The sequence below is a fragment of the Drosophila erecta genome, unplaced genomic scaffold (genome assembly GCF_003286155.1).
Source record: "Drosophila erecta strain 14021-0224.00,06,07 unplaced genomic scaffold, DereRS2 tig00000055-arrow-pilon, whole genome shotgun sequence".
NCBI lineage: Eukaryota > Metazoa > Arthropoda > Insecta > Diptera > Drosophilidae > Drosophila > Drosophila erecta.
The window spans coordinates 9,095,697-9,105,784 of record NW_020825200.1 but is presented as its reverse complement, the minus strand read 5'-3'; the positions used below and the strand labels follow the sequence as shown (position 1 = coordinate 9,105,784).

Genomic DNA, 10,088 nt, shown 5'->3' with positions numbered 1-10,088 from the left:
AATGTGTTTTATCTGGTCGAGATAAACGCGATGGTGGTTGATGTCTGCTTGACATATCGCTGTTTGAACTAAGGTTCTGATAAGTAATATCAATAAGCTTCGGGTTATGTGAAAAAGCATTTCATTTTTTGGTTTATTACCCACATACATACTTTTTACCTGACCATTTTGAACTTTTATTTTTGCCCGCCCTTTCGGGATTTCACATAGAAAGGGACGGCTATATCATTTAAAGTCCAGTGTTGAAGAGCGACCAATTTGAACTTTGGACCGGTATAATGCTTGTTGCTTCGAGCTTTTTGACATTTCATTAGAAACTACAAATGTACATACATATGTATATTGTTTTCGTGTTTACCGGCTTTGCTTAAGTTAGCTGAAAATATTTGGCCAAGATGTCGAAGGCAATTAAGTACTATTACGATTTCCTATCGCAGCCATCCCGCGCCCTTTGGATTGCCATGAAACTGGGCAAGACCCCTTTTGAAGACTGCCCAGTTGCCCTGCGAAAGCGTAAGAATAAATAGAAAGTTACTAACATATAGAACATATCTGCTAACTTTGGGATGGTTATGTTCCAGAGGAGCAATTGACCGACGAGTACCGCAGCATCAATCGATTCCAAAAGGTGCCGGCCATCGTGGATGGTAAATTTCAGTTGGGCGAGAGTGTCTCCATAGTGCGGTAAGTTCAAGTTTGCAGACACCTCGGATAATAAGGGTACCACCACTATATATGTACATGGCATATTTCAGATATCTCGCGGACAAAGGAGCCTTCAGTGAACAGCTGTACCCCAAGGCCTTGGAGGATCGGGCCCGAGTGGACGAGTTCCTCGAGTGGCAGCACTTAAATGTCCGCCTGGTCTGCACCCTGTTTTTCCGGCAGGTGTGGTTTCTTCCGGCAAAGGGACTGGCGCCGGCTCCAAAGCCTGAGGTTGTCAAGAAGCTTATCAAGGATGTGGAGGGCAATTTGGGTCTACTGGAACGCCTCTGGCTGGAAAAGGACTTTTTGGTCGGAGACAAACTAACCGTGGCAGACATCTTCGGCGCTTCAGAAATCAACCAGATGAGTAAGGCTGAGGTTACTGCAGCATCTTAAGTGCATGCAATTGATTATTATTTATCATTTAGAGCTCTGCCAGTACAACGTCAATGAGAAGCAATTCCCCAAGGTGGCCAAGTGGATGGAGCGCGTTCGAGACGCTACCAATCCCTACTATGATGAGGCCCACAGCTTCATCTACAAGACCTCTCAGCAGGCAGCCAAGGCCAAGAACTGATTTTCCTACGATTTTGGCTGCTTTCTTGTTTATTTTATTTGTTTGCATTTATTAGGATTATAAGACCCTTTTGTGCCTTATACGATGTTCATTGTGTTCAGTTCTGCGCTGTCAAACCACTAAATGTTAAAATTAGACACTTTTACATGCTAGTAACTACTGTGTTATCAAATGACAGATAAATAATTTGGTTATTTGGGCCTTTTAATTGGTATTTGAAGTATTTGAAGTTAGGAGCCACATTTGAATTTGCCCCCAAGAGCGAGACAACCATAATAGCCCAACCAGTGCTGCAAGGTGTCACTAATGATCTTTGGACTGGAGCTTTGTTTAATTTCTATTTTTCCAGCTGGTGAGATTCGTGTTTACCGGCTGTTCCTCAGTTGGGATTGAGTAACGAGGGGCAATTGAGCACCATGTCCAAGTCAATTAAATTCTATTACGATTTGCTGTCCCCGATCTCCCGTGGTCTATGGTTAGGTTTAAAATTGGGCAACTCGCCCATTGAGTATTGCCCCATTGCCCTGCGAAAATGTGAGTGAAAGTAATCATCTACACCGCCCCAACTCATTTATGATTTACGAGTATTAGTTGAGCAATTGACCGACGAGTACAAGAAGATCAATCGATTCCAGAAGCTGCCGGCCATCGTGGATGGTGACTTCCACTTGTCCGAGACCATAACGATTATAAGGTAGGTCATTGGGATTACTTCTCTCTTTTGGCTCGTACACTGCCCCTTGCAGATATCTCTCAGACAAGGGTAAGTTCGATGAGAAGCTCTATCCGAAGTCGGTGGAGGCTCGTGCTCGAGTGGATGAGTTCCTTGAGTGGCAGCACCTGACCATTCGACTGGCCTGTTCCCTGTACTTCCGAGACGGCTGGCTGTTTCCCATTAATGGAATAGCACCGAAGCCCAAGCCAGAGAAGATTCAAGCACTGATTGAGGAAGTGGAAACCAATCTGGGTCTCATGGAGCTCCTGTGGCTGGAAGATGACTTTTTGGTGGGGAAAAACCTGACAATCGCTGACATCCTTGGCTCTTCCCAAATCAACCAGCTGAGTGCGTTAAGCTAGAGTGGAGATAAGTTAACGAAACTAATTTGCATTTTTATTGCATTTAAGGGCTCTGCCAATACAGAGTGGACGAGGTGAAGTTTCCAAAGGTGGCCAAATGGTTGGAACGCGTTAGGGATACCACAAATCCCTACCATGACGAGGCACTGACTTTCATTAACAGAAAGTCTAAACAGGCGGCAGCGGCAAAGTTGTAAGGACTGAAGTACTTACCAGTTTCCAGACAATCAAATTTACTTAATTAGCTTTTAGTTGTTTAGTTTTGATTTGTCTGCGTTTGTACATAGATTAAAATTACTGTGTTTGATATGTTATGCTCTAGACTAGTCGATGTCTAGTTTTCTGAAGGATCCTTCGATTCCAAAAAGTGATTCGGCATTGACGGGCTGTCCCCGTCTTAGTTTTTCGTTCGTGCCATAAGAAGCCTCCTCCTCGAAGAACGGCTTGTAGGCCAGGAGCTTGGTCCTCCATGTACTGACGACGTCCTGGACGGTTCCATTGCTGCCCCCATACTCAGCTGGCAAGCATTCCCTGGGCACATACTTGTAGAGGCTGTCCAGCTTGGAGTGGATGTGAAACTGGTTGGGTAGACAATGTTCATTAGTTGCTACACGTTCACGATATGCATGATAAACTCACCCGCTTCCGAATCTTTTCGCTCATCAGACTCTTGGCAATGGACATGAACCGCTCGGCACTGGAGGGCGCATTTACGAAGTGGAAGCCCTTGGGCCTATAGGGATACGCTTTATCGCCCAAGACGGCCAGTTTCTTGACCAGCACCGCATCGAACTGGAAGAGGTGGCCTGCCCCAACGCCCTTCATGTCGATGATCTCCACAAAGCCGGATATCATAGCATTATCGTCCTCCCTTATCTGAATCTCACCGAGCATCGTGTTTACCTGGACAACCTCGGCAATGGAGTACTTCTTGGAGTCGTATTGGCCGTATCGTGAGATGTGGATGCGTGGACCATCAGCCTGCAATGGCTGTGGCAGTCGGAGAAGGCAACTGCAATTGGACAAAATGATTAGTGGACATCTTAGTTAATATCTCTAGTTGATCTCACCCTGTGTCCAGAATGCTTAGCTGCTTCTCACCCACAATGCGATTCTTGTAGAGCTCTGGCACGGCTCCCCTCATCGCATAGAAGTTGTCCAGCTTGAGTTTGGTTTTCTCCAAGCTGTATTTGCAGCCCCGCAGGAAGGCCACCAGAAACTGGGCATCCTGGCGAGCCTTGAGATGAGGTTGCTTGGAGATCCAAGTGCGCAGCGTTTCGATGTCCTCATCGATTCTCTCGGGAACCTCTCCCAGCTCGTCGTTCGCCTTTTTCGCCAGCTCTGGACTCAGGCTGCGTATGGAATTCGAATAGGCCTCCGACATGGCTACTTTTGGGTACTACTGGGTTTCCCTTATCACCACCTGTTCGATGCAAAGCATTGGTTTGATTTATTGAAATTTTTCCAGGTGCGATTAGTCAAACGGTCGCTTTTGGCCCTGATTTCAGCCTAGTTATGACAGTAACTGGTGTCTCTTGGGGGACGATTAGATAGTACCCATGCCATATGGCCACCATTTCTTCGTCACTGAAGTTCGACATGGTCCGATTCGATTAATATAGCTGCTACTTAGGTAGAGATATAAATCTCTGTGGAATTTTCGGTGTGTCGCAGTGTTAAAACGATTAGTAAATGCGTTGACCAATAAGAGCAGTATTAAGTAGAAGTCAGGAACACGAGGACAATCAACTTGCTTGCCCTGTCTAATCAATGTCTAATCAACTGCCTAAGCAGAATCAAAATATTTGTGTAATAACCGGTAAATTGAGGTCATAAATGTTAAGGGGCAAACTAGGATAAGGAAACAATAGGTGCATACAATAGCAATTTCTGGAGCTTGTAAGCTCTCGATTAGCATGTAATTTAAACTTTCCGGATTGTTAACAGCCGTATGTATATAACCGGGTAATTAGTATGGGCGCTCAGGCGCTATCCGAAATCAAGAACACGCCGCTCCCGGGGGCAACAAAAGATACCGCTTATCGGCAGGGATCACCAATCAGTTTTCAAGTGCTCGTAAACCCACATATCAGGTTGTCTTTGCACCGGGATCAAAAGCAACCGGTCGGTTGTAGCTTTGTGCTGTCGCGACCTCTACTCACAATTGTCTTTAATTTAATACGAGCTGGCCTATATGCATATATGCATATATATGAATGTATATAATAGATATCGTATACTTGATAAGTGCCGCCTCCTCGCCAAAATCGAGTGTTGTACCGCTGGGCTTGACTGTGGGCGCGCGACTGTCACCGAGTCGCCGTGGAATCGCCTACTTTGGGTATGGTTCTGGGGACGGGACTACATGGAGAACGCTGGAACTGTGGAACTGTGTGGACGTCACGGCTGCGAGGTGGGGTGACGCATAGCCTAATGACAGTCGAGCGATATATGTACGCCGGTAGAATCGAGCGAAAGATCTCGCATGTTGTTGCCATTAGCCGACCCAAACAGCTGGTGACTGTTACACTAAATTAACACCTTGTGTCAAACGGCAGCTAATTCCCGGCGATAAGATAAGGTCATCGGAGGCCATTAACAGCGGAGTTATCATTACAATGCAATGCCATTACGATCGCCAGGGATCTACAGTGCTCCAGATAGCGGTGTCACAAAGATGAGCCGACCGGAAGTCTCCATTGCAGCGGATGTGCTTTTTAAATTTTCCAAAAATTGCATATTCTGCATATCCTGCAGAGCGCCAAACATTTTCTGGTTGCTTTGCCCGGTCATTGTTATAGGCACACTAACTTTACAGGAGATAACGATATTATCGCTTATGATATATTCGTTATTTTCAGTTTGATACGATGATACGTATATGATAGATAATATTGTATCGAGGTGAGCTTCCATTTCGGTTTTTTAGCTCCGTCATCATGGCTATATCAAATTTTTGTGCCCACCAGGGCCGTTTTTTTACAAGCCCTACAATCTATTACTGGTTTATGTCTCTTATATGACAAGCTGGTAACACACTAACTAAAAACTTACCTTTTAAAACCTTCAATGGAGTAGTGATAAATCACAATCACTCACTTCGTGACGAAATTTTGCATTATACATATATTTCTTTATTTATATAGTTTTGTTTGGGTAAAAAACGTGTAGAAAATTATAGTTCGCAGCTTAAGTATCTTATGTAAATATAACTAAAAACTAACCAAAAGGTAAGGTTATTGTTTTGTTCAGTTTACATTTTGTTAACAATCGTTCAGAATTTATGATAATATCACATTTATATATAAATAATTAGAAAGGTTCGTCGAAACAAGAAAAGCGGAATATACCGTCCAACTTTCTTCAATAAAAGTCATTGCTATTACTTATTCATAAGGCAGTAGTGGTCTCGAATTTCGATGCTTTCTGTATACAAATAGAAACATTTATTTTTACGTTTAAGTAGACTATAGTCTTGTGCATTTTCTTATATGTATGTACGGGTGTATAGATCTGGTAAAACAGCCCTGCTATTTGTCCAATAGATGGCGCCACTGTGCCCAATTGGCAAGTGTCCATAAATAAATCGAATAAGTTGGCGCAGATTAGTCATCTATGTGCGACTATGTGGTCTACTGATTTATTTGCCTTAAATCTAAGAAAAGGCCGCTCGGTGTCGTCTTTATATTTGAGTTTCACTTTTTTTTAGCTTAAGTATTTTGCAGCAGCTGTTTAATCGAGACGTTGAATACTAGCTTTACCTGCTTTTATTTCGAAAACCATAATTTTTTGTGAAAAATTTGAGGCGAACCATTGTTCTTAATTCTAGGCATTTTTTAAGCTACCATCCATATTTAATCTTAACTCCGCCAAGTCGCGATGGCTAGCAAAAGGATCGAAATAAGGATGAGGTTGATCCTTAGCTCCCTGGAGCCGCTTCTCCCCGTTTCCCCATCTTCGTTCTCCGCGGATACCAAGGGAGCCGTCCAGCGCAGCTCGTCGTCCACCTCGTTAGAGCCCCGAGCGCACTGCATCCACTTTGGCGCCGACAGCTTAGGCCTGGCATGGGCCACCTTCATGCGATCGTCGTCGAACTCCCAGTAGCCCAGATTCTTAAAGAAGTACGTCTTGCCATCCTTGTACTGGAATGCCGCATCGATTTTGTAGCCCACTCCCGACCAGAGGCTCATGTCCCGCGGATAACTAGGCTCCACCTCCCCCGTATTGTCGTCGATGCGCCAGTACAGTGTGTCGCTGGTCAAGAAGGTGTGGTTGTTGTGGCCCCAAACGAAGGCGGCATCGATGTGGGTCAAAGTGGGCGGCAGACCCATACTGACAAGTGGTTTTGGGTAGCCAGGTTCCAGGTTTACCGAGTTGAATACATAATACTGGCGACCTGGGGCACAAAAAAGCAGAGTAATGGTTATTTATTTCAAGAAGCTTTTATCATTTATATTGTTTTTTTCTTTTTAAATCATTGAATTTCCAGATCTAACTCACCTATGAAGAACACAATATGTCCTTGTTGGTTCTCGTAAACAGCATCCACCTGGGTGAGATTCACGGGCAGAGCGGACCACTGTCTCCTGATCTCCGTGGGATAGCCAGGATACAGACCCGATTTTCCAATGCGCCACAGGTACTGTCAAACGAGATTTCATAGGTAATCGTTGGTAATATACTCGTACAAGTACACCCATGTACATAGGGTTTTGAATTGCAAACTTACCGGTCCCCGGAAGATGAACAGTTCGCTGCGGATCATCGAGATGGCATCGTAGCTAGTCATACAGGTGTCCGGCTTGAGTTTCCGCTGCTTTTTATGGTGGTGGTTCTGCTGGTGAACAATGGTGTAATATGGCTTGCGGGTGGGTCTCATGGTGGTCGTGCTTGGAGGAGTAACTGGTGCCCGGACTCCATACCGCTCCCTATTCTTACGTTCCCGGTTCAACCGCTCCTGTCGCTCGTGCCGCTCTCTTTGCTCTTTCTCATATTGGCGGTCACGTTCTCTTTCGCGTCGGCGATTATCCTGCTCTTCTCGGTCCTGTTCCTGACGCCTCCGCTCCTGTCGCACCTTCTCTTCTCGCTCCTGTTTCTGACGCTCCTGCTTCTTTCGCTCCTTCTCTTCTCGCTCCTCCTCTTCTCGCTCCTGCTCTTCTCGCTCCTTCTTTTCTCGCTCCTGTTCTTCTCGCTCCCGCTCTTCTCGCTCCTGTTCCTGACGCCTCCACTCCTGTTCCTTACGCCTCCGCTCCTCCTCCTGGCGCTCCCTGGCCCAATTACGTTCCTTGTTGGGATTCTTGCTGGGATCGTACCAGGGGCGGTAGGGCGGATTATCTGCCCGGTAAACCATCGTGCGCATGGTCGTCGTGGTTGTTGTGGTTGGTGTGGTTTGTGGTCTGTAGGGTCCCCAGGTCTTCTCCCTGGAGCCGTACAACTCCTGGATGCCGTTGCGATCGTCGTCGGGCAGTTTTCCCTCCACGTCAATGTCCTGGTACCACGCAAACATGACCGCCTTCGGGTCCGAGGAGTGGCCCAGTCCCAGAGAATGACCCAGTTCGTGCAGGGCCACGTTCAGAAAATTGGTTCCTGCAACGACACGACACGGAATGCAACATAAATACGCTGACTGGTTAATGGCGGGCGAGAAAAAAGGGCCAAGTACGGGCGGAACGGGGTGGGGCAAGACGGGCTCGTCGCCTTGACGACTTTGTAAGTGGCATAAAAATGGCGACGCTTGCAACATTTTAAAATGGCTGCCAACGTCACGCGTCATGCTGACAATTTTTTATTGGCATTAAAAACCATTAAAAATGCCGAAGCGCAATTCGGAGTCCTCGGTGTTTCAGGGGTCTTTGGGGTCTGTCCTGACGATTTATTGTGCTAAATTACAAAACGCAAGCGGCAGGCGGCAGGCTGCAGGCAACGCGTCGCCAGTCATGGTCTTCTCATCCACCGCCTCCTGCCCTCCGGTGTGGGCCATCTTCCCGACCTATTCCTTATTCGCTGCCGCAGCAGCGTATGCAGCTTTTATTGATTTTGCCCGCGTGTGGTTACTGCACTTGCCAAAAAACATAGCTCAATTATGCCAAAAAATGCATGCTACAACTCAATTAGTTAGTCGTGCTTGACTACTATTTTATACTATTTATACTATTATATTTATGACTACTATATTATAGTAGTAACAATCAATTTTCAAATTAATTATAATGAATTGTAGTGCACAATGATATTTAGGAGTCGATTTGGCAAACGTTGTTGTACAACTAAGGATATCAATTCAAGCATTTTTTCCAGTGTAAACCCAAAAAAACCACAGACCAGACAGCACAGCCCAAACACTATTGCTCTCTAATGCAATTAGTTAACGTCACAAGGAGCACATTATTATGTGGCATGGCCAGAACGCAAATGGACTTGATGGACTGCACTCACCGCGCCTATTATGGGTTCCGCTGTCAAAGTTCCAGGTCTCGTCGGCATCGAAGTGGGCATCTCCGCCACGCCCCTCGGAGGGATAGAAGGCGTGGGCCAGCACCTGACCAGGTCCATCGAATTGATAGCCATCGCCGTGCTGGCGCCTGCAAAGCGTTAGGAAAAGGTCCAACAAGGATGTACAGGATTAGTTCGGTGGAATTCAAGGGAATTACGAGCACGGCCAGGGGGAAATCATATTCACAGCTTATCTAAGAACAAGCAGCTGCCACATAAACTCTTTGATTCAGACACGGCAGAGCTGCCCTGGCTCCTCGCTCCTCGCAACTCGCATCTCGGCCATCGACTTTGTCATCGGTGGCATTTCATCATCGACGTCGTTCCATGGATTTAATACTTGGCTTATTTATCGTTCGCCTGCTTTTAAGTGCAATTTTATGTGCGTTTGTTTATGGCACTAAAGACTCGCATTTTTTATGATCTCCCCCACCTACCAGTGCTCGTATCCATGCCATCCCCAATCCGCAAACTCGCAATCCCCGTAGATTTTGCGAGTACTCACCGTGCAAAGAGTATCTGGATGTCGGCCTGGTCGCTGTAGACCTCGCGGAATGTCAGCTTCGAGTGGTATTCCCAAACGCTCAGGGCACGAGTCACCAACATCCGGGCTTTGTAGGCGTCGGGCATCGACTGGTTGACCATGCTGCAAGTGAGGAGGGGGAAACATGATATCAGCATGCTAAGATATTCCACTTTGTAAGGGTTCCTCCTTTGCATAATGCGAAACTCCAGGGAAAGTTTTGCACACACAGAGAATAAATGCGTAAGGCAAACGAGTATATTTCATGAGCTTATACATATTTCAACGTGCCCCTATTATATCAATTGTATATTTATGTATATACTTTGTATATACTTGTGGAAGCATTGAGTGCCTGGATATTGATAAGCAAACAAAATACTATAAACCTTTAAATATAGATATAGTTAGCATTTCTTTCGCAGTGCATGCCTTGTAGGCAGCTAGCCTCTGTCTTATCTTGGAATATTCTGCAAACCGCTAATATGGTGGCCAGTGCCAACTTTCGCCGCCCACACACTCCACTTTCACTTTGTCATGCAAAAGTTTCCGCTCACCTAAAGACTTGGGCGTTGCGGAGTTTGCTGGCCCGCACTTAGTTTTGTATTTTGTGAATTCTGGCTAAAAGAGTCTGGCAAACACACACATACGAAGGCGAAGGTGTGTACCTGAGAAGGCGAAACCTGGCTCAAAACCGCTGGCTCGCAGCTGGTT

General features: G+C 45.9%; 4 protein-coding genes across 5 annotated transcripts in view; 2 read left to right on the top strand and 2 right to left on the bottom strand.

Annotated features, from left to right (window-relative positions):
* Positions 1-238: 238 nt before the first annotated feature.
* On the top strand, positions 239-1,434 carry LOC6541208 (glutathione S-transferase theta-3). The gene is made up of 4 exons (XM_001969134.3): positions 239-513; positions 582-684; positions 756-1,072; positions 1,134-1,434. Exons 1-4 carry the CDS (start codon positions 396-398, stop codon positions 1,280-1,282), a joined length of 687 nt encoding a protein of 228 aa, XP_001969170.1. The 5' UTR covers positions 239-395; the 3' UTR covers positions 1,283-1,434.
* Positions 1,435-1,574: 140 nt separating this feature from the next.
* Positions 1,575-2,682, top strand: LOC6542654 (glutathione S-transferase theta-1). The gene is made up of 4 exons (XM_001969133.3): positions 1,575-1,816; positions 1,874-1,976; positions 2,029-2,345; positions 2,408-2,682. The coding sequence occupies exons 1-4, from the start codon at positions 1,699-1,701 to the stop codon at positions 2,554-2,556; spliced, it is 687 nt and encodes a 228-aa protein (XP_001969169.1). The 5' UTR covers positions 1,575-1,698; the 3' UTR covers positions 2,557-2,682.
* Positions 2,601-4,698, bottom strand: LOC6542384 (alpha-tocopherol transfer protein-like). 2 transcript variants are annotated; one of them, XM_001969132.3, is made up of 4 exons: positions 4,522-4,698; positions 3,430-3,782; positions 2,999-3,371; positions 2,601-2,937 (listed from the first exon to the last, which is right to left on the bottom strand). In XM_001969132.3, exons 2-4 carry the CDS (start codon positions 3,741-3,743, stop codon positions 2,683-2,685), a joined length of 942 nt encoding a protein of 313 aa, XP_001969168.1. In that variant the 5' UTR covers positions 3,744-3,782; positions 4,522-4,698; the 3' UTR covers positions 2,601-2,682. The 2 variants fall into 2 exon arrangements, with proteins under 2 accessions (XP_001969168.1, XP_026835110.1); XM_026979309.1 differs by having other exon boundaries at positions 4,600-4,698.
* Positions 4,699-5,484: 786 nt separating this feature from the next.
* The window catches only part of LOC6541189 (matrix metalloproteinase-2), a 50,203-nt gene continuing 45,599 nt past the window's right edge, over positions 5,485-10,088 (bottom strand). Inside the window, exons 2-6 of the mRNA XM_026978547.1 lie at positions 9,357-9,497; positions 8,795-8,940; positions 7,089-7,945; positions 6,860-7,001; positions 5,485-6,755 (exon numbers count right to left, since the gene is read on the bottom strand). Of these exons, the coding sequence (XP_026834348.1) occupies positions 6,220-6,755; positions 6,860-7,001; positions 7,089-7,945; positions 8,795-8,940; positions 9,357-9,497 (1,822 nt within the window). The 3' untranslated portion in view covers positions 5,485-6,219. The remainder of the gene's footprint in view (positions 6,756-6,859; positions 7,002-7,088; positions 7,946-8,794; positions 8,941-9,356; positions 9,498-10,088) is intronic.